Source organism: Orbicella faveolata, unplaced genomic scaffold, assembly GCF_042242905.1.
Source record: "Orbicella faveolata isolate gen_17 unplaced genomic scaffold, um_ofav_v1 contig_5, whole genome shotgun sequence".
Taxonomy (NCBI): domain Eukaryota; kingdom Metazoa; phylum Cnidaria; class Anthozoa; order Scleractinia; family Merulinidae; genus Orbicella; species Orbicella faveolata.
In genome coordinates, this window is record NW_028301580.1 from 1,215,001 (window position 1) to 1,240,000 (window position 25,000).

Genomic DNA, 25,000 nt, shown 5'->3' on the forward strand with positions numbered 1-25,000 from the left:
AGGTCTCCATACGTTGGATCTAGAAAAAAACATGGGAAATACATAAGTAATCAGCTGGGGTGGTGCTGTTACTAATATAATTTGGGCAGCAGGGATGGCTCAGTGGTGAGAGCGCTCGCCTCTTACCAAAGTGACCAAAGTTTGCAGTTGGTTCTCGCCTTGTTCCGAGGGTTTGTCTCCGAGTTTTCCGGTTCCCTCCTCCACAAAAACCAACACTCCAACTTTTTAGATGATTCGCATCAAAACCAGCTAAGGCTGATCTGGCTTCTTCACTAAATATTAGAATTAATTAATTGATGCAAAAACAACAACAACAACAACAACAACAAACAAACAAAAGCTGCTTACAAATAGTCGAGAATATTTGTCCATAGATATATCGCTTTCCAGTCGTGTTGTATATTGCATCTGTGCCAACTTTCATCAGAGTTTCCTGGAAAAAAAAGTTCAGATAATTATCAGTCGATTTACCTTTAAAAAGGCATATGCTATTAACTTTGTCACCCCGTACGCCATTTAAACTGCTTTAGTCTGAGATCGGACGACGTGTGATACACATGTCCTAAAGGAGTTTATCATTTTTTGTTTTGTTAGAAAATTTTGCATGTATGTAAATATAATTTTCAAAAGGGAACTACTGTAAAGCTAAATTTGAATGAAAGCAGAATTACATTAGCCAAAATTTTATTAAGGCCTTTTCACGACTTTTACTGCCCGGTTTTCTTTGCTTTGCAGTATATGCAACCAAGAGGATATGATTTCTTGATGCAACGATTTCTACTTTAAAAGTCCATTTCCGAGTTGCTTTTTCCTTTGTTTCAAAACGAGTCATTGTGCACAGCCTTTCGTATACGGAAGTAAGATTTTTGTACACGTCCATTATCTTGCATTGCAAGTCAGACTTACTTCCATATACAAGGTTGTGCACCAGAATTCGTCTTGAAACAGAGGGAAAAGGGGACTCAGAATTGCTTATTGACTAGATATCTGAGAAAAAAAAAATCTGAAGAAAACATCTCTATTTACTTTGACTAGATCGATATCGTCGATTAAACGTCTGTTGACAATGGATAACTATCGAGCGTAGTTGAAGCATTTGAGCTCACTCGTGTTTGAAATGTCAATTCAGTCTTTTAGTCAAGGCTGTTGCTTGTAGACATGTCGCGAAGACGGTTTTAATCAGTAAGGTATTTAAAATGTTAACTATCCTTCCTACCTTAGGCTATTCATCTTACAAACCCCTCCCTTATCCTTACCCTTCCCCCACCCTCTCCTCTCCCTGTCCGATCAAGGCCAACAAACATCAAGATATTTTTTTGAATAAAACACTTAGCACAATCAAGGGGTTCGAGGTGGCCGCCAACATGGCGTCTCCATATAAGGATCTACAGATTTGGGTGAGACACGTCTAGGAATAACGGGTAATTGAAAAAAAGGACGGACCTAAATCTTGTCGAGGTTGTTTATATATCAGATATTTTTCATACCCTAGACTATTGACATATTTTGGATGGAACCAGTTAAACTAGAGAATATCGTACTTGTCACTTGTATTTCCTTGGTATATATACACACACGCCTTAAGGCTCGTGCGTATACAGAGAAAGTGACTCGTGGGACATTTCATGGTATACCACTCGAGAACGTTATATAACAAGTACATTTATCCTGCCCATCTTTTAAGTGTATAGCACAGCTATAAACACTATCGTTTAGGCTTGCTCTGTTTGCTGAGAAGGGTGTTTGACAAGGAATCAACAAACTCTCTAATTTTTGGATAAACTTTGGCTATGTGGCTTTCATAGTCAATTCAATGTCAGTTACGAACAAATGAAAGAAGCCCTACCTAGCAAAGGTAAGGGGAAAATCTGCATCTAACAGTCAAAAGTATATGTGGCTAGGATAAGGGTGGAGGAAGTGTGTAAAATAAAGTAGCAGACGATCCTTCAGTGCGGTCGAGTCCAAAACTACATGGGATAGATAGATCGATTAGAGGGTTCCCAGCCAACATAGCTTGTTAAGTTTAAATATTAACCTAAGGGGCAGCATAAATTTTTTATTATCTGGACCATAATTTTTATACATCACTCACCATTTGACTGGAAAACTCAGGAGGTTTCTTGTCCTTCCATCCCCACGGAGACATCCACGATTTCGAATAAGAATGAATGTCAAAAAACGCTGCTATTTTGTGTTTGTGTCTAGAAAGATAAGTAGCGACGTTTGAAGACTCTACCTCAGAGAAAGGTCTTTCACCAGGAAAGATGTCAGAACAAGGGTGGTTAGTATCATTTCCTTCTCCTATGGTACAAAAACAAACCATTATGCAGCGAAAAAAATATGCGCTAAAATATGTCTATTTTTTACTGCCGGTAAAAATGTGAGTTCATCGTCAGTTGTCTGTTAAAGAGCCATTTGTCCAGTTGTTAGTTAACAGATTGGTATCAGTTATCGTGCCATAATTACTGTTAGTAGTGGCGCCCGGTAAAGTTGAAACTGGCCGTTTGTAAACGAACCGGATGATGAAAATGGATCAGAAAATGTCGGACTGACTAGTTCGGCTGATCATTCATTTGGACTGCCGTCAAAGGTGATCCTTTTTTCGGCAAATTTCCCGGTCAGACTTAACCGTTCCAGTTGATTTTTAATCGAAATGTCCCGATTTTTTGGCATAATGGCACCCTTGACCTTAATATTCTAGGACACCGCAGGCTATATCTGCAAGGATTATCTAGGAGAGAAGCCATTGAACACTCAACCTCAACGGGGTGGCTTATCCGCCGGGATTAGGGTATATAGAGCGGGTTAGACTACGACTAAATATGCCAGTGAGCAATGGCATTAGGATTGATAAAGGGAGTATCTCCAATTACTTACCCCAATGATCTGAGTCAAAGTTCCGGTTCAGATCCACGCCAACACAGTGTGACTGTGAAGGCAATGAGGAATTAATCGCTCGACGGTTCTTTCGCCAGAGACGGTCTTCCTGTATCAAGGGAAACAAACAGACCTTTTATTCCAGAAAAAAAAGTTAATTTAATATTACAACGATTCAAATAGGTATTTACTTCAAATCCATTAATTACGTCTTGATTGCATCTTCATCCCATCGATGTATAGTCATGTTATGTTCAAACTGTTTACCTCGTGTGTAAAATTAAAACCATCCACATTTGAAACTGGCAGAAAAACCCACTCGAATTTGTCGAGCATGTTTTCAATTTCTTCGTCACGAGCCGGGGGATTTAGCAACTGAAAAAAACAACAGTTAACACTAAACGGAGAAAAGCATAATTTTCTACCATGCGATCTTTCTTTCGCCCTCATGAAATATCAATACATAACAACTAGAAGGTAAATAAAAGTCTGCATGCGAACCAAGTAGTGGCCCCAGCATCAGGCCGGAGCTTATCTCCGGTTTCAGTTGCGTAATGTGACTGGGAATATTGTTTACAACCCCCTGGATGGGATGCTATTTCATCACAGGGTTCCCCCCCCCCCCCCCCCCCCCGCTTTAAATTCGCCGATACTCATTTGGGTGAAGAGAGGCGCTGTGAGAGTTAAGTGTGTTGACCAAGAACATAACACAATGTCCCCGACCAGGGCTCGAATCGGAGCGAGCACACTAACCATGAGGCCACCGCATCTATTATTGTGAGCCTCGATCGACAACCATTTTCTCTTAAGTTTATCACTACAAAGCCTTGTGCACCTGAGACAGGAAATTCAAAACCGATCTCAATGTGACAATTGACATTGAAACAAACGTTCTTCCAACTTGTACCATTGCCAACTCAGTTATAGACATAGACAGAGACAAAGACATTTTATTTTACTTGGACAACACACTTAGCTGTGGCAACGGTGTGTCCCATAGCCTTGATAAGCAGAGTCTACAGGGTGCACCAGCTAGTTTACAGGTGCGCCAAGAAAACAAAATAACAAAGTAAAAATGTATGTACAATCGAGTATAAATATTAAACTAGACTATCTAAGAATATATGACTACTATAAACTATCTAAGAAGGCATAAGAGTTATGAGAATTATGGACGAGCAGGGCGATTTTGGATGAACATGACCGCAGATTTTTTCTACCTACCTTTAAAAAGAAGGATGTTGGAAGTTGCCTTTACTTATTAGGGAGCTTACGAATCGACGACTTTTGCACGACGCCGCCGTTAGATTGCGTGACATGCTCACTGCGCATGCGTTTCTGAGCACTTCCCAGCTTCGCGCCAAAGTCGACGACGTTGGTGAGAGCGATTTGCCGGCGTCTTGGAAACAGGAGGCCGTGAGGTTAGTTTTCAAAGTTTTCCCTCGATACTTCGGGTATTTTTGCCAGATAATTTAAGTAGCACATTAGGGGCATGCCCTTGATGTTTGATTTTAATTTTATTTGCCTGTTTTCGTTCAAGAAACGACCTTCTACAGTGCCATGGCGAACGCTATGAGTTCAACCAACACTGAAAGCGGTCAAAGCACGACACGGTGTGAATGAAAAGCAAATTGCTGTATGAAAAATCCTTCATTTTAATCACGCTTCACTGAAATATAAGACATTTTTTGGTATACAATGAATTTGAAAGGACTAAAAGGTTTTAGCATTCGTGTCGACAGTTAGAAACAAGGACTAGATAGCTCAACTAGAGAGCTAGGCGATTTTTTCCTCTGTTGTTTTGAGTGGTCTTATAGCCAGCCTAATCTTTTAGAACCCAAATTTTTCTCGACGTACAGCTGCGCTTTCTTTTCTGCCATGCTAGCACATTTTGTTGGTCTGTCTTGACTATTTTTTTTCTCGAGCTCCTGAGACAAAAAAAATTGCCGGTCGCGCATAAACGTCGTCGTCTTTACTGCGAATCGTAAATTCAAATTTCTACAGGACGACGACGCGAGACTATAAGGTGACCCAACGGCGCCGTCGTCCGAAAGTCGTCGATTCGTAAGCTCCCTATTGTGACCTCTTGTGACGCCGTTATCGACACGTGACTAATTTAAACAAGTTTGGATGTTTTACTCACCATGTGCAGTATTGATTGGTCTTGACTGAATGAATATTGTTGGCGAAACAAGAGACCACAAAGATTGAACCCCCGCCCCCCTCCTCCTCCGGATCACAAACGAACAAAATCCGAGGATAACTAGGGTTCACCTAACTTAAAAATGTTGGTCCAACTTAACCAGGTTAATGAAGTTACAATCATTCCTGATAAACAACCGTTATCTGCATCGATTTACTTCTCGTCCTACTTTATCTGGGTATGTTTCACTTTTGTAGAGTTTCTTACACCCAGGTGTAATTCATGATCAGAGCTTCTGAAAATCAAGTTTTGTATAATAATGATACAAACTGCGTACATAACATTGTAGCACTGATTGTACTATAACCTAAACAAAAACTTACCTGACGTATTAGGTACATGCCCGTTGCGGGGCTGATCCATTCTCTAGCATGAATTCCGAAATTTAGGAAAATCAAGCCCTTCGTGTTACTTCTTCCTCGTTTTATCTGCAAAACGAAAAAGAAAATAAAATTCTATGGCAACGTTCGTCAATCATGAAATCCATAATAGTCCTTGGGCTAATTAGTTTGCAGAGGATTTTCCACCTAATGGGTCAGTGACGAAGATTAAGGCTCGTAGATTAATAATTATGATTACGGAACGTGTTGGCGGATTTACAGCGAAAATTGAAAAGTTGAATGTTAAATTACAGTTTCCTAATTATTTACCAGCAATCGAAGAGAACATTTATCATCACCTTTATGCCTAGCATAGGTCTTCCTTCGTGTGAATTTCCGAGGTTTAGCACCTTTGCCAAGGCTGGATGGGCCCCCTTGAGACGATGTAACTCACTATGGATCTGGCATAAAAATATACATGCTAATGTGTACAGGTCCAAAAGTAGAATCTAGCGACTTTTGTTAACGGATTGTTAATACTGAAGTCCCAGAAAACTAAGTGCCATGCTAACGTACATGTAAGAAAACTCTAGGGATCACAAACTATCATATGATGCACATTTTCGAGAGTAAGCAAACAGGTGTAAATCACAAAATTAATTGTCACTAAGGGTCGAGTCGAGCCAAGCCAGATCGAGGCAGATCGAATTTTATTCGTATAATTAACTGACGTGAACATGTATCCTGTCTACTTGATCTAGCGTTACGCTTGCATTACACTTGTTTGGTTTGGCAGTGGATTTCTTTGCACTAAACAAGTGACACGAGGCAGGCCAGGCATAGAGAGCATTTGATTCAATGTTGTGAAGGTTCTGTGGACTCAGGTTTGCCCAAGTTAGTTGTCTGGATGAATGACCATTTTGCCTGAGAACCTCATTACTAGCACACACATACAGTAGCATGGCTCTTATGCCTTCCCTGGGTCTATTTCATATCTTCATTTGCAGATGATATCCAGAATTACGAGGGAGTTTTCTCCCACCACACAAATAAAAGAGATGCTTATCGCGAGTACAAAATTATGTCACTGATGTGAGCAGAAGCTACTTTATTTATTTTCATGGGTCACGAAATTGTTAATGAAATAACTTAACCGGTATTTCAAAGGTTTACATTAAGTCTGTGTCCACACACAAAAAAATAATTAAAAATCAAAAAACATCTTGGGCATTCCCATGCAGAAGGAGGAAAATGCTTTCAAATTTGAGAGTTAAAACTAGAACTGAGTAGTAAGAGATGGAAGTTTCCAAAAACTCTATTATCACTGAATCATCAAAACATGCAAATCTAGTAGCTATATAACTTTTCTTGTTTGCGGTGTTGTTGACTGATCTGTAACTGCCCTCAAGCTTCATAATTAATTTAAATCACCCGTAGAAAGACTTCACAACTCAGCATATTACAGGAAAATCATAACGTAATTGCAGTGTTTCATAACTAGTTTAAGACGGACTTATGACTTTCTCTTGTGATTCATGAATAAGCTCATACATACATATATACATACATACTTGAATAAGTTTTGCGCTAATCATAAGTACATCTGCTTTTAAAATGCTCTCCTTAGGACACCCTGAAAGACAGGGCTCTGTCTGTGCTAATCACCAGAGCCTAAGTTTTTGAAGTCGTTCTTCACTGAATCCACTTCACTGTGCCCCAAGTTCTAGGCTGACTTACAGCAGTTCAATTGTTTGATCGTGTCTTTGGCTGCTTGTCGTACACTTCTGATCCTCCAGCAATAGAGAATCGGGTTTAGAGACGAATTTAGGTAGACAAAAGTTCCTGTAACGTAGAGAGCAGTTTCACTTCGGCTTCCAGGTATTTGGCCATATACGACGAGCATTATCACAACTGAAAGCGGTACATAACAAGTAAGTAATGCTACCTGCACCCATATTGCGCTAGAAACTGAGTTCTTGTATCGTGCAATATTCAGTGGAAGTTCTCTTCCGTTTGGTTGTCCTTGTGTTAATGGGGACACTTGAGGCCGATGTTGTCGAAGCTTGAAATAAATCGTCGAGTAGGAGAAGACAGAGGTTGCTAGAGAAAATATTGTAAATGAAAAGCCTACATAAAAGGCAATACTGTAACTCCAAAAGTATATCGATCCAATTGATATACCAATCAACCAAAAGCAAGTGACAACTGCACGGACTCTTGGTAATGTTACAACTTGTCTGTACCTCAGTCCAGATAACAGGGCTTGAAGTCTGTCCACGCTTATTGCGCTGGATGTGAAGATCGATACTTGACACAAAACAAAGCTTGAAGCGGTACATAGCATTTCTGCGTAGAAAATAACTTTCCAGTTCATTTCAGTTGTTACAGAAGAAAAAAGGAAAACGGCGAAGAGTGGATGCGTTATAACTCCAACACAAAGATCAGTGATCGCCAGACATCGGAACAAAAGTTTTGTTGGAGGATGAAGGGAAGTCTCTTTATGAAGAGCAACAAGGATCAGAGCATTGCCCAGTGATGCAGTTATTGACAGAAAAATGTTCAAGGTTGAAAGAAGTACAGCTATCCCTGTTGGTATTGACGGTTTGCTTGCTTCGCTAAGCTCGATTGTGTTTTCGGTTACACCAAAGTTCGCCATTCTGGTTCACTGGCTCTTTCTTACTGCAAGCGTGTTGATGCTCAAAGAACTTTGATAATATTTTGTTCGCTAGCAGGTGAGACATTTCCTATACAAGTTTCTTGATTAAGAGTTTTCGAGTGAGCACCATCAAGTTGACAGCCAAGAACAAAGAGTGGTCGGAAGAACTTCTGCCTTCAATTTCACCGGTTTTTTCGACCTTTTCTTTTAAGACGTGTTGCTGAATTGATTTTCAAGCGGCACTACATGATGCTTTCCTATACCCTGTGTAACACTTAATTAAACTCAATTGCCATTTTGATATATCGATTCCTTTTGTATTCAGTCCGGAATGACTTAAGAACAATTCAGTCCGAAGTTTTAGGAATGATTTTGTTAAAAATTACGTTTTTTGCCTTCTCTTAAAAAGAGGGAAAATTTAAAGTTCCAATTTTGCACAATGTGACAGTTAATGGCCAATACGTGTTTATTCGTTTATTTCACTTTTTGCACTAAGCGGGACCACGAAATTTCCCTTGGTAGAGGCAGATTTGTTTCTAATTTAACACCTCAAGAGGTTGTCTGAAGATATTGTAAGCATGTAAGCACAAAACCTACAGTAAGGACAATTCTAATGATGTACCAGTCAACCAAACTCGTTCTTCTTTTCTTGCCCCGTATTATTAAAAAGTAAAAACCTGGAATAAAACGATAATAAACAGTTCGAAAAAGGAAATAATATAATTTCCATTTTTTTGCCTTTTTTTTTTTTTTTTTTTTTTTTGCCCTGCAAGTTTCCCCTAGACATAGTTTTGATTTTTTATGCGTGCGTAAAACCTTTTACCGGGCTTTTACACCCACTTTGGATTGCCAATACATATTGTTTTTCTTATGATTAATGAATAAACTCAATCATTGCCAGCTCATTGAAAATTGCCTAGTTATCAATGAAACGCAGTTTGTGAACAATAAAGTGTTTTTTTTTTCTTTGTTTTTTTTTTTTTTTATCATCAATAGCATTATCCATCCGTAGGCATCAACATCTAGTCTTTTCTAGGTTGCTTTCAGGCTCGAGAGTATTGGAGAAGTATAAAAACTTGGAGTCTAGCCTCTTTAAAACTTCAAGTTATTAAGCAAAATAAGAGCCTCTTTTCATAACATGCACTTGAAAAGAACTGTTCATTTTTTCTTAATTATATCAGTTCGACTAGTAGCCATTGGATAATTAAAGTGATTATTTCATTTTTGACACAAGTTGTCAATCGCAGCTTGATCTGTACTCAAACCTATCTATAGAACAACGAAATTAAGCCATCGTGTGTTTAAATATTGTCTTACCGTCTGTGAATATTGAATTGAAGGAAACAGAACTGCAGCACTGAACCGAGGGCGGCCCACATTTTAAATGAAATATAATGAGAGTAAACTAATATTAAAATTAAAATATATGTTACTCTCTGCAAACAAGACGGAATAAAAAACGACAATTTGGGACAAATTGTGAGGTCTAACAGAAAGCAGGTATACGCGAGTAACTTTGCTTGCTGCTACACTTCAAAGAAGAGTAATGTTTAAGAAACAGAAAACAAGCACCGTGTTTCTATCGAGTTTTAGTCTAAATCTACAAGCTTTTTGTCACAAATGCCGTTCTCTGATTTGCTGCGTGATGTGCGGTTGTTAAAAAAATGACGGCCTCTTCTTTGCGATCTCGAGGTGACTTTGAGGAGGATTTAGATAACGTTTTTGAACGACTAGTAGATTTATACTAAAACAATTTTATTTGCTTTCGATTTCTATGTGTGGAAGTTGACTCAGGGTGCGTCCTCGACAGCTATCGGTAGAAATCTCGAGCTCGAATTGTTAAACAACAACATGACTTTTAGCGGAACTCCGGCGGCCCGAAGGGCCGAGAACCATAGCTATAGGAACCATGGCTATAGCCCACCATGGGCGGAGCACCATAACTATAGGAACAGAACCACGTGCATGCATAGAATTAGAAACCGATGCAACTCTTTTTTCATGGTCAACCTGGCTAGCGGCATGGATCGCGGCGCGTGCGCCCAACGACGACGACGACGTCGCAAACGGCCATCTAGCTAATACAAAGTAATGCAGTCTTGGTTTACAGCATGTGTCTTTAATATTGGACATCCATGTTATGGTCAATTGACACCTGTCAAAGCAAGCTATCCGCTGACCAGTATCAGGTGAGCATATCGCGGGGTTAAGTTAAGAGCTCATCCAGGTCCTGTGTTTTTTTTTAAATGACCGCTGACTATGTACTGGCTTTTGATAGGATCGTGGGCTCATGTCTGGTTTATTTGTTATAATTAGGGCGACAATCAGGGTCAGGTTGTTCCGAAGGTGGTTAATGTTTACCCAGGATTAAAGGTTAACCGAAGTATAATTTTTCTTCCATAAAAATGTTTTTTCTCTGCTTTTTGGTCATGAGCTTCGTTTGTAGTTTAAGATCATTAAAACTAAATCTATATATTATCTTGATATCTACACAAAAACTACCAAGCTAACTACATAAAGAGTTATTAAACCAGAAAATTTTAAGATGGCGGCCATATTACACCAACATGGCCGTTCTGTGGACTTCATCCTCTTTTCAACCCGTGAAAGAGATGGAATTCTAGTATCGAGGGATGAATTTCCAGACAACAGTTGACTGTCTTAACGTAAAGACAAAAACTACAAAAATACTAAGAAAAACGTTATTAGACCTGAGATGTTGGGTTTCCCTTCATGATGACAGCCATATTAGATGAACATGGAAAAGAGGATAATGTCAAACATCGGTTGTTGTTTGGACTTCATCCACTTTTCAACCCGTTCAAGAGATGGAATTTTAATTTCAAGAGATAAAGTTACAGGCGAAAGTAGACTGTCTAGATGTAGAGACAAAGATTAGCAAGGTTCTAAGAAAAATGACTTTAGACCTCAGATGCTGGACTTCGTTTCAAGATGGCGGCCATGTTAGACTAGCATGGTCGATGTTTCACATCATACTCATTTCCACCCGTTAAAGAAATGGAATTCTAACATCGAGGGATGAGGTTTTAAGGCGGGGGTTAACATGAAGGTCATATTTTTGCTATGTATTATGGTTTGAATGCAAATATCTCGTTCACGTCTCAAGCGGTGAAAAATCTCTCTGCTCTTTTCACATAGCTACGTTTTGGGCTGTTTTGGGCTGTTTTGTAAATTTTTTGGTTATTTTTGGGTATATTTGGTGATAAATAGTTTTTCTCAAAGGATTAGTAAAATTTATGGAAATAGGAAATTTTGAAGATTTGATGTTGTTTTAAAATTAGAATTAGAAGATAGAAATTGGTAGACGTATACATAAAACGTTATTAGACCAGAAGCGTTACACTTTGTTGCAAGATGGCGGTCATGTTAGACTCGCATGACTGTTGTTTGACATCATCCTCTCTTCAACCCGTAAAACATATAAGTTTCTAATATAAGGAGTAAAATTTCCAGGCGAGAGTTGATTGTCGTGATGTAAAGAAAAAAAACTAACAAAGTACTCGGAAAAACGTTATTACACCAGAAACGTTACACTTCTCTTCAAGATGGCGGCCATATTAGACTTACATGGCTGTTGTTTGACATCATTCTCGTTTTCACCTGTTGAACAGATGGGATCCTACCATCGCGAGATGAAGTGTTAAGTGACACATTTATATCTTGATATGCAGACAAAGACTACCAAGCTTCTAAATAAAAAGTTATAAGACCAGAATAGTTGCACTTCTTTTTAAGATGGCGGCCATATGAGACTAACATGGCCTTGTTTGACGTGATCTTCTTTTTAACCCGTGAAAGATATGGGATTCTAATATCGAGAGATGAAATTCCTGCGACAGTAGACTGTCTTGATGTAAAGACAAACTAGCGAGGTACTAAGAAAAACGTTAATAGACCCGAGATGCTGGACTTCGTTTGAAGATGGCGGCCATGTTAGACTAACACTGCCGATGTTTGACATTATTCTCTGTTTCACCAGTTGAAGAGATGGGATTCTACCATCGAGAGACGAAGTGTAACGTGGAAGTTTTATTTCTTGATATCGACACAAAAACTACCAAGCTACAACACAAAAAGTTATTAGACCACAAAAATTGCACTTCCTTTCAAGAGAGCGGCCATATTAGACTTACAAGGCTCTTGTTTGACATCATCCTCTTTTCAATTCGTAAAAGAGTTGGGATTCTAATATCGAGAGATAAAGTTCCAGGCGATAGTAGACTCTCCTGATGTAAAGACAAAAACTAGCAGGGTACTAGAAAAAACGTTGTTAGACCTGAGATGTTAGACCTCGTTTCAAGATGGCGGCTATATTAGCGAAGCTCCAGCGGCCCTTCCAAGGAGAACACCATAACTATTGGAACAGAACCTCATGCATGCAAAAACCCCATGCAACTCTTTTTTCATGGTCAACAGGGCTAGCGGCATGGATCGCTAGCGCGTGCGGGCAACGACGATGACGACCTCGCGCAACATGGCGGCCACACTCCAGCTAATACTAAGTTTTGGTTTACAGCGTACGTCTTTATTTGATATTTGTCATCCGCGTTATGATCAATTGATGCCTGTCAAAACATGTAATTAGGGCCGGGTTGTTTGGAAATCGGGTTAACGCTAACCCAGGATGAAAAGTTAACCGAGGTATAAATTTATCGTCTATACAAGTGTTTTTCACTGCTTTAGGGTCAGGGCTTGGAATTATTCAAAATCAAAACAGAAGACCAAAAATATAAACAGAAAACCTTACCGCTAAGTTACAAAAAATCAAAATTATCGCTTATACCTGGGTTAGCTTAATCGGGTTTTGAACAGAGCGGTCCAGGAGCTCCGCTTTTGCGCTTGGCTAAATCTCTATATTAACCAATCAATTTCCTTGAGCTATTTTCTAATTAATTACAGGTTAACGCACTCAGCGAGTGAATTATCGGGATTTACCTCCACGAGTTCACTAACAATGAACGAGAAATTTCAATACTGCACGAGGCTTTGCACGAGGCTTTGCCGAGTGCGGTATTGAAAATTTCTACTTCATTGTTAGTGAGTGAGAACAGGTAAATCTCGATTACTCACGAGCAATGAGTGCGTTAACATTTTTATTATTCAAATTGAATACACTGCACAAAGAAACACTGCACTGAAACCACTATATTTGAGTCAGCAGAAGCCATGGTGTAATGACAGTGGTGAATTTACAACACGGCTATTACACCACGGTAATGACGTCAAGGTGGTTGTCTCGTCGCAACCTAGTATCACGTGGTACAAATCAGCCAATCAGAAAATCGGAATTCGTACAGTGTATGAAAGTTAAATAATAATTACAATAACATCGTTGTTAGAAAGCTCCTTGGATGAGTGATCCACTCTGAGAATAGACCGTCATGACTAGAGACATAACCCAATAATTTTGGGTAACCAAGTTCCCACAAGTTCTTTAATTTCTTAAGACAAGCTTTATGTTTTTAAATTTTACCCTGTTACATCCTTACCTCTTCTAATGTATGATAACAACTGTCAAAATCATCCACACCGTTATCACTTTTGCAACACGTGATCTGATTGTCAATCATATCTTGTGAATCAGCCATTGTTGTACTCTCAACCAGGGATCTTCCTTGTAGCAGGGCCTTGAAATCTTTGATAACATCCGGACCTAAATGAATATGCACCTCACTTCCTGGTCTCGTGGGTGCCTTCCATACATCTACCTAAAATTGAGACGGAAGCTAATTTACCTAATTTTGTTTAGATTTTTTTTTCCATTTGAGCTCATTAGTTTTACGCTTCTAAAACACTATATATAAAGCGGTTTTTTTATTTGAGTGTCCAAAATTAGCTGGTTTTTCATCAACTACGCTGCACGATCGGCTCGAACGAAACTCCGCGACATTTTTCACCCAATCAGAAGTAAGACCAAAACCAATCGCTCGCACACGTTTTTGTAATAAATTCGGGTTCTGATTGGTTCACTAAATTGTCGGTGACCTTTGGGATTGGCTAGAGTGATTACTGGGTGTTTTTTTTAGTCGATTTTAGTGTAATTCTGTAGAGAAAATTAATTTAGTTACTTTAGATATTTAATTAGTTAAGTAAGCACGACTCCGTGGAAGAGTATGTTATGTGAGTTGATCCCGTGGATAAATAAAGAACTACCTTTGCGTTTGGTTTTACACACTCAATTGAAAGCCGCCGCTCTATATTTGTACAAGGATAATTGTCCTTCAGCAGGAGGGAGAGGGTGACTCTATTGTTTTCCGGTATTGATTCGTGACAGATTCATCGCCATTAGTGTGACGTCACATAGCAACGAGCGAGAGCTTCGAGTAGCCTTTTCAGATTACGCCATTGGAGAAGGACAACAGAGGTTAAGAAAGACAAAAAAAAAAAAAAAAACAGGCCTAATATCGCTTTTGTTCACTAACTTAGTGTAGGTGCGTACAGTTTGTTGTTATTTTTTGTCTGTGTGCATTATCTGTTTTAGTTTTGAGCGCGCGTTATCGTGTATTCTTGTTGAATTTTGTTGCGGGTAAGTGGCGGGACCGCCATCTTGAAAACGGGACGAGAGAAGTCCACGTAAAACGTTCGCGTTTTCTCTCTTAAATGTCTTACCAATAGTCTTGTCAATAGGAGGTTTTATGCGTCGATAGTATACGTTTAATCCGCGTGTATCTCTGTGTCGATTGAACCAGCCGTTTCTCTCATCAATCCGTTTGAGTGTTGAGATGTTGTTTATTTCTTGATTTCCACCAAAATTTCCCTGCGATGTGATCGGTTTTTGTCTTTTTTGGAGCACTTTTGGTGGTAGTTATCAGGCCTTTAAATGCAATTCTTTGTGTTTCAACTTCGTTTGCCTTTTGTGTTTTAATTGTGCCCGCTGTATGGTGAAATTTGTTGGCTTTAATCATACAGCAGCTTTGTTGGCTTTTGTTGTGAAGGTTTGTTGGCTTTTTTTTTCCAGTCTCGTTGCAACTGTTGACTTATTGCTGTCCACTGCAATTGCGGTGTTCAGTGTTGTAATTTCATATTCACAACAAAGTTCAAATTAGAGTTAGCCTGAGTAAGCTGTTTTTTCTTTTCTTTTCTTTCTGTTCCTGGTTCTCGGTCAGTGGGCATGATCAAAAAAAGTGGCCGAGCGGGTTCAGGTAGAGAAAGAGACCGAAAGCCTGGAACAGGCTGATGATGTTGCAACTGTCCTGCATTGCCATGTTGTAATAGCTCCTATTTCTTAGGCCTCCAAGAATTTCAAGGCTGCATTGTAGTCTTTTCATCCCTTTAAGTTCTCATCATATTCCAACTAAAAACCAACCCTCCACTAAACGTCACCAAATAGATATTGCAGCATAGCACTCAAAATAAATAACAGCAAATGCTAATAAATGTGTTAGAATGCTGAAATGCTGTAAAGACAATCAGACATTCATTCTATTTAATTAATTTTGTTTAATTTTAACAAGTTTTATTCCTATTAGCTCTTTTTATTTATTCTGCTTTTATAATCATCTCCTGCTCTTCACAGGTCCACATCATCCTATAGTTTCAATTATGACTCTGTGCCTTGGACATTATTTGTTCCTATCTTCTCGGAATGGATAATGTCCATGGAGTGGACACCGCATGAAGGCTACTTTTCATAAAACCTGCATTACCAAATAAAGGAATGATTGATTGACTGAATCAATTTCTCCCTCAGACTCCGGAGGCCCATAAGCTTCATTTTCCTCCAGTATGCTTAGCAGCTATGCTCTCATTCTGACCACATATGGCCATACATGTCGTGCCTGATCCATTGTTAGTGGTTTTATTTGTGGTTAGTGTGATAGCAGTCAGCACTGAAAACCTTGATGTTAGCTCCAGAGAATTTCTCCTCTTTTGCTCTGTTTTGTGTCTTCATAGCTCAATGTTCAGTTATCCTTGTGTAAAAAGCTTTTTCTTCATTATGGTGTTTAAGTCAATAAGGTTGGTGACATCTATTTTAGTTACTGATATAACAGAAAAGTCACATTTTTTTTAACTTCACACCAATTAATTGAAACTATCGTAAATTTGGGATCTCAAATTAGTTCCAAATTGAACTTGTCAATTGATTTATACTGACAATCAAGCTGTGGTAAGCCTTTGTATGACTCTGTGCCTTTAACTTGGGCTGTCAATCAATGGAAGTTTAACTAGAGGTGTAGAAAAGTGCTTAAGGGGGTGCAAAAATGAAGCAGGAACTTGTAAATTTGACAGCATGATTAAACACATGAAACAAATCGTAGCTCTCATATGCATGTCTTGACAAGTGATAAAGAAATTTTTTTAAAGATCTAAACTAAGGTGAGTTAAAAACTCCATGCCAGTTTATCATCTGGAAGGGGGGGGGGGAGGGGGGGGCATTAGCCTTCAAAGGGAAAATGTTCATGAGAATCCCTAAGTGCTGCCCAGTGTGGCATTCTGGAAGGAAATTTGTGCATTATGATATGTTCCTTCCAGAGACATTCCCTGCAAAAAAACAAGAAGTGTCTTTAATAACCTGTTTTCAATGGGCTACAACTTTTAGATGAACAAATGGGGACTATTAGCTGATTATGACCTTGCAAATCAATAGATTCTGATGGATCTATTGGATTAACAGCATTTATCACTTTTTAAAATATCGAATTCCAAACTAAAATCAGGGAAAAGTTAGCCACAATTAGGCCGCCGGCAAGGAACTAAGCTGAGTTTTTCATGTAACACAACTATGTATAATCAAAAGAAAATATGGTCTCTTGGTATATTTGCTGCAGACCTAGCATATAAAAGAAAATTAAGGCTCCTCTTTCTCAAATAAAATAGAACCGAATCACTAATCAAGCCATCACTATTAACCAAATTACGGATATTGCTCTAAATGTAAACTGTAGTACGACAAAGGTGAAAACTTACCTAATCTGGCTATCTGAAACAAGGCTGTTCTTTCCACACAGCCATTCTTTGCCCTTTGAAGGGATTGATGAGACGAACCACGGGCACTGAAGAACTGAAATTCCACATACAAGAAGCCAAGTATACCCTCTGTCGAACCTGCTATTCTTGGGTCAAAATGGCTCTGCCTCGCTATGCAGTGGCCCTCGAAAGGTCAACCAGCTAACAGTTTTGCTCGACAAATTGGCTTCAAAACAGAAAGTTCTCGATCAAATTATCTACCTTTTGAATATTTTGGCCACCAAAAAGTACCAAATAAAGATTCCTCAATGTAATATAAACCACATTTTAACGAACCTAAGAAAATGGGGCAGAATATCGGAGCGAAATTCCGCATTTTTATCAACTTCTTGTACTTCACCCATTGGGCGCCATTTTGAATTTCATCCAAGCGAAACGTGACGTCACACTGGCAGTGATGATTCAACCAATGTTTTGCTTGGAGACGCCCCCTCCCTCCTGTCCTTCAGGCTTGGTCAATAACCATACATTTATTTATTATTATCATCATCATCATCATCATTATTATTAGTTCGTATAGTGTGATCGTCCGGGTGAGTGTAGTTCTGAAAAGAACTGTTGTTGGTGACTGACGTTTCGACAGCCTGAGCGGAAGTCATCTTCAGAGTCAAGTGAATAGTGTTTGTCAGTCGATGATGTTATAGGTCTGGTTGTTGTGGAACCACAACATTGACTGGGACTCTGCTCAGTGCTTAACATACAGTACAAACTATTTTCAACGACTGACTCTGGAAAGCTGGTACACTAACCTAGAACAAACGCCTCTTAACAGATGTCAACAACTACCGGCGCCTTACAAACGACTTATCCACGACAGAAACGAAACCGACAAACGGACTTCTAACAGACCGACTTAACAATGCACGGACCAAAACCGACCTACTTGACTAACAATAGACGGATCGAAACCCACCAATGACTGACGACAAACTTTACACGAGTCTTTCAGCCAATACCATCATGGCTATACTGACCAATCACGTTCAACGGACCAGACCTATAACATCATCGACTGACAAACACTATTCACTTGACTCTGAAGATGACTTCCGCTCAGGTTGTCGAAACGTCAGTCACCAACAACAGTTCTTTTCAGAACTACACTCACCCGGACGATCACACTATACGAACTACTGATACTCCTGGGTTCAAACCATTTACCGTATCATCATCATCATCATTATTATTATTATTATTATTATTATTATTATTATTTATGACTTTCAAGCTTATATTTTGTTCTTTGTTTGCAAGTATGCATTGTAAGATCTTGGGAATGAGTGTCCTTCATCCCAGCAGCATAATACACCAGTTATCTAGGCTGTTTAATTAAAAAGCCTTCTAATTTTGCTTCCCAAACCTTACGTCAGTGCGCGTTTGAAGTAGCTCTCCCAGGAAAGTGACGTCATCATTTGACCGTGGTATCACTCGGAGGACCTTGTGGCTAAAATAGTAACATTCGTAAGATATGGCAATGACAAAACGAGTAAGGCAGGACATGATTAAGAAGGCTGAAAATGTCTGTATTCGCGGTCGTTTGTTGATCTTTGTACCAGTTGTCCTAACGACAAGCTATGAAAGAAGTTTTGCACTTAAGCAAAATTATTGCAAATAGTTCACGTTCCTTGTTGCCCTTCCGCCTAGGGTCTTTTCGGAAGTCTCTTCTTCAAAGTACGTCTATAGCAACAAACATAGTCTTGCTTCTCAACTGAGTATAAATTAAAAAGAAGTGACACATGTAACGTTGTACACCATCAAGGAAGCGCCAAACGGGGAGAACGAAATAAGACAAGGAACTCAGCAAATAAAGCACACAACTCAAAGGTTTTAATGCACTGATTGGAACACGCTTACATCCGAGCTTACATGCACGGTCTAACACGCCTCATGTAAGACAGATGAAAATCATCACGCCATGAAAGGCAAATTAAACATCGTTACGGCCTCGAATATTGTAAATATAGCTAAACCGAATCTTTTTGTTTACATTACATCGGCTGAACAACAGAAAAAAATCTTGATGGAGTCTCGATATTTTAGTCAAAGGTAATTGTCTAAAATCTCAGTTGCTACTGGCATTGGTCTTAGGAGTGCCCAACAGCTGTTCATACATTGGAATAATGCGTACAGAAACCTCCACAAAAAAAAACAGTGTACTAAATTTATTAAATAAAACAAATAGACAAGCGAAGCACTCAAACAGAAACAAATGCCGCAAAAGTTAGGCCAACCTGGGCATTAGAGGACAACATAATAACTTAGAAAAATAAACTTAAATACAACTATTGAAGAATGGTTGGCTATTTTGGAAAAAAAAAAAATATATATATATATATATATATATAGGTTTACATCCACCATGTTCAAGAGAAAAGAAAAAACAGTAAACATCACAAGATGATAGCAGGTATTAATCAAAATCATTAGAGAATCCAATTCAAAATACCATTGATACTAACTTTCATGAGTCTGATATCGTTTAATTCACTTGTTTTCATATTGCAAACAGGGTCGTTTGCCATATGGGGAACTCGTGAATAAAAACGATCGATATCAAGCTCTTAAAATGTAGCATATAGTCTATTCAATTTATACATTGCATACAATTGGATTAATGTGCTCGCTATCTGCTGAAACAGCCGGCACTTTGGCCTGATCTCCATTTACTTCCTTTAAATGATTAAAACATCCCTAAAGTGAAAATCAGTGAAGCCACAAATATTTGAATAACTGTTACATAATGACTACTAAAACAAAAAGCAAAATTTCAGCGACTAATATCATCTCAAATGATCTTAAGTCGCTAAACACTGCGTTAGGAACTGAGTATTGTTCGTTCATGCAAAGTTATTTCCGAAAAAAAAAAAATGAAAAATCGAAAAAAGAATATCTATGCCGCACAGTGCCAGATAAGTGTCCTTTCTGTACATTAGAACTTAGCGCGATGTCCTTTGCTGTTCGAAACAGCAAACCATTATCCGAAGTTTGGAGTTCACCGTTGTTTTATGGACATGTTCTTGAAACTTCTTGAATTAAAAAAAATGCTAGGAACACATCATCCCTTTACGTTATAACTTTTGTAATTTCACAAATGAACTGACTTACCCTTTGTAGCTTCTTGCACTTTGAATTTTTCCAGCATTGAAAATAGTTATTAACATAATTCCAATGTAGAAACAGTACCTTGTGCATATGGTCATGTTATTGCGAAAGGAAATCAAATAAATCAAATGATCAAATGTTCATGAGCAAAAGTTGTTCGTCCAGATTTTAATTTATGCTCCTTCATCAACCTGTGGTATACTGAAAATTGACTTCTCAGTCAAAAAATGACATCTGCGTTGAGCTGTATTCATTGCTAATCAACTATTGTTTTACTCTCTACGATACCAAATGCGCAACCAAGAAAAAAGGTGACAAAAAATCATGCAAAATTTTGAAGTTGGAGACTTCGTTCTAATGTATCACCAAATCTCTAAAACAAACTAAAAATATATTTATTGCCGATTAGCTAGATGAATTTGTATTTTGAGTTTATGAATAGAAAGATTATTGACATACAATGTTTTATTTTATTTTATTTTTATTTTTTATCGTTATTTCTGATGAAAATTTCGCGTTCAAAAGAAACGAAGAGTACGTCCTCACTTTTCAAGACGCCATGTAAGAGACATTATAAATCAAAGGAAACAGAAAGATAATTGTATTCTAATATTTCACTTTCATCAATGTTAAAAGTTAAATGCTCTTTACTATGTGGTTTCCTGTTTTTATTTGTTGGTATCAGGCAGAAAGATTTTCGCAATTCACCAATGCAACAATTGAATAGGTTTAACAATAGAACAAGACCGTGCGCTGTTTCTAAGGTGACTAAAGTCACTTGAAAGACCGATCAAGTCTCGTCACCCCTAACATATTATAGTTTCTTTAGAAGGAACAAAAGCTCTGTAATTAAAATGTTCAGCAAGGATATTACAGTGTAATTTATGCATTTAAACACATGTCAGTTACATCTTGTCATTACTGGCTTTTATGTCTGCGGTATCGAATAACGCGAAGCTGATTTAAGAACTACGGATCGATGGTTCGAAATAACACTGGTTGTTTACGATTTACAAGGAGAAACCGGTTGGTCAATGGTTGTGCAAATAGTAAGCCAAAATGCCTGATGGTGGGTTCCGTTCTGGTCAGCCATTTACAATTTACTCAAAAAATATCCAATTTTCCCGAAAGAGACTAGGGAAAGTTAGACCTCCAAGATGGCGGTGAAGAATTGCAAATGGTAAGCACATTTTTCACTCGAGTGTTTCGGTTGCAAAATTTTGGACTACCTTTCAAGACGTTTCGTTTATTTTAAAAATTTTGAGGTCGGTCGAGCCCAAATTGTCTTATCATTTACATTCTGACGGAAATTTCAGGAACTTTTTTGGTAAATAATAATAACCACTGTCTCGTTGTATATCTTCTGTAACAGAATCAAAACAAAACGCTGACTGATGCACTAAAAGAAGGGATCGGAACAAAATCATTTTCAAACAAGGAAATTTATTGTTTTCTTGTGGATCAGCAGCTTTTCATCAGAAAACTTGGTCCTTGTGTGAAAAGTGTTTTTGCTGCGCTAGTATACAGTGACAATATAATAAGAATGTAAATGAAAAATAAATGAAATAAATCTTAACATTTTGTTAATCTGAAATAGATAAAAGTCAACAAAACTCTCAGCTTAGCTTATCCCTCTTTAATTACAACAATCTTGAAAAAAAAAGCAATGAGATATCAAATTAACATATGATTAAAAAACTCAAAATTTCGCCAAAATGATAATCTTGATTTTTTGACTTTCTGTCACAAAATCAAATTTGCTAAACTGTAAACCGTTTACTTTCTTGTAATGCCGTGCACTTCTTCTCCAAATACTTGATCTCGTTTGATCTGTGGAATATTTTATCCACTTAATTTCTATATTTTTGGCGGCATTTGCCAGCGATAATATTGAAATTACTTTTGGAAAAAGAGCTATGCTTAAAATTTACCCTTCACATCCGTTATCACATATTTCATTTGAAATGGTAGCAAATTAAATGCTTTGCACGGTTCACGGAACATAATTTTAGTATTGTTTGTGTTTCAGAAAACAACTGTGATGTACCACTAAAGGCTGCTTCTCAATATCGACGAAACTGGAGTCGTAGTCGGAGTTCAAAGAGTACTTAAGACCTAGTGAAAATCGAAAATCGGAGTCGTAGGCTCGACGGAATCGGAGTAGGAAGAATCAGAACATTTCAATTCTATTTTTTCCGATTCCGTCTCCAACTCTGTCGCTTACGATCTGGTGAAAACTAGATTGTTGGAGTCGGAAGCAGAAGCTGAAGAACCAACCAATCACAATGCCTGGAATCGAGAATTGTGATTGGTTTATACTTCTTCCACTTCTGCTTCCGACTCCGACAATCTAGTTTTCGCTGGATCATAAGCGACGGAGTCATAAGCGGACTTTCGACTCCGTCGGTTATTGTATTGATCTAGGCTTCTGACTACGAGTCTGACTACGACTCGCTAGTGGAGAAAGAGCCTTAATACTATACATATATTTCTATTAATCTCTATCTTCTATGACACACAGTGAAAGAGCTTTTATAAATAACCGAGCTTATTGTTCAGTAACACGTTCGGGGATCCCATTTCGGCAACTTTTCTGTCGTCGAGTACCATGATCCTATCGTGGTTAATGACTGTACTAAAACGGTGGGCAGTTGCGATTACAGTACAATGAATCATCTCCTGGCGAATAATCTTTTGAATCACTTCATCCGTTCAGTTGTAACATCCATACTTGATGTTGCTTCATCCATCACGATAAGCTTTTTATTGAACAACAGAGCACGAGCGAAGCAGATCAGCTGGTGTTCCCCAATACTGAAATTGGTGCCATTCTCAGTGATTTGACAATAAAATTGTCCCTCTCTACTTTCCACAGTCGACTTCATCACGCGCAGTACAGATATCTCGAGCTCATAATACAATTGTTAAATAGAAACACTATTTTTAAAACAGTCAGCTCGCGTATTTTCTTTGGGCTATTTTTTAAAGGGATATTTATGCTGTTAAGTGTCCTGTTAATAAGTTTTCATTGCGCAAAAATCACAGTAGGTATTTACTTCTATCCAAGGACTGAACAAATCAATAGCAACTTTTCGGCTACAACCAATGAGGCCTCCTAAAGAATGTCTAGTGTCGCTTTGTGGCTTGTTTTTGAACCTGCCTGTCGCTGTGGTTTTTCCTTGGAACACAAATGCCGCTGTACACTTTATGCACTACAATAGGCCCTTTGTACGATCCGGTCACATGGTACGGAATTAATGATGCTGGGACTCAAGTTACACAGTGGGACTTCCAAAACAAGGAAACTCGAACCAGTCCAGCGCGACTTTCCTTTTTTTTGAATGTCCCACTGTGTAACTTACGTCCCAGCATAATGAATTCCGTACCATGTGACCGGATCGTGCCAAGGGCCTATTTCGTGAACATAAAGTAATTTTTAATTCAAGCGTTAGAAAGTCAACCTTAAAACCCCTAAGGCAGCTTATATGCATCAAACATAGTGAATACCCTCGCGGAAAAAAAAAAAAAAGTTTTGCACGGCCGTGGATTATAAACCTTGGTATTTTTGTTTCTGTCGGGCTTTACAGCCACTCCCCTCTCAACACAATGGTGGGGGATAAATTGCTTTTTCCTTTATCCTCTCATATTTGACGCTGAATTCTTGGACCAAGTGATTTCACGTTTTCAATTATTCCTCGGGGTATTATCTTAGCTAGATGGAAACGAATGTGCTAGTTGTGGGGGTCAAGTGAAATAATGGCTATTTACAACTTGAGAGGAAAAGGTGTTAACGACAATTGGACTGTAGATCAGTTAGCTATCTTCTTCAGAGTTGAGCGATCGCTTTGTTTTTAGCCGTGGTGATCGCTTTATTTTCAGTACTAAACACGCCCTTTAGTTTGGTTTTAAAATTAAATCATCCACAACACATTGCAATTAAATACATGGGATATAAAAGTAGCCAAACATACCTTCTGACCGTCGAAACATGTCACACCTTAATTTCAGCGCCAAGGTTAGGTCGACTCATGGTTAATGGTCCAGGGATGGCCGGACAGTACAGTAATGGCTTTGGTCTAATGCAAAATTATCATATAAACAATAATAAATTAAAAAAAACAAATAGTTGACTTATTTCAAAGATTTGCTAAGAAATCGCCGTTGTGGTTCAGGCCCCGTCCACACGTATCCGGATATTTTTGAAACCGCAACTTTTTCTTTCCCGATAGGGCTTCCGTCCACAAGCATCCAGCGAATCCGGATACTTTTTAATCCGCTCTCTAGAGTGGAAAAAAAAAAAAATCTGCAACAAATCCGATAACGTGTGGACGGTGAATCCGGATATTTTCGAATCCGATGACGTAGCAAAATCGTGTCCAGTCTCTTACCGTACAATAAACCAATATGGCGGCACAACGTGTAGGCTTAGTTTCTCTAGAGTGAATCCGGATACCATCGGATGCGTGTGGACAGGAAAATTCGATTCGAATACCCTACGTGTGGACGGGGAAATTGTTGAATCCGGAAAGAAAAAGTTGCGGATTCAAACATATCCGGATACGTGTGGACGGGGCCTCAGAGAGTACTCATAAAAGATTTTGCTCATGTATAGTCAACATAACTATGGTTCATGCAAAATAATTGTTCCCCCATGTTATTTAAAAATGTCTACTATTCAGATCGTAAATCTTTTCAAAGCTTCATTGATGTCAGTTGTAATTCTTTTCACTGACATTTGCATGAATCGATTTTTAAAGCACCTATAAAGAATAACGGGGATGCCTTTACCCCAGAGAGCCTTTAGGTGATGAGGGAAATTATTTAGAATTGGGACAAAGCGCCAGTGAAATTATT

The 25,000-nt window shown here is 38.5% G+C and overlaps 1 protein-coding gene and 1 pseudogene across 1 annotated transcript; both read right to left on the reverse strand.

The window, feature by feature from the left end:
• LOC149095682 (carboxypeptidase B-like) overlaps window positions 1-18,544 on the reverse strand; it is an 18,995-nt pseudogene extending 451 nt beyond the window's left edge.
• LOC110060573 (adenosine receptor A3-like) lies at window positions 6,949-8,056 on the reverse strand. The gene has a single exon (XM_020767365.2). The coding sequence runs from the start codon at window positions 8,054-8,056 to the stop codon at window positions 7,124-7,126; it is 933 nt and encodes a 310-aa protein (XP_020623024.1). The 3' UTR covers window positions 6,949-7,123.
• Window positions 18,545-25,000: the final 6,456 nt, after the last annotated feature.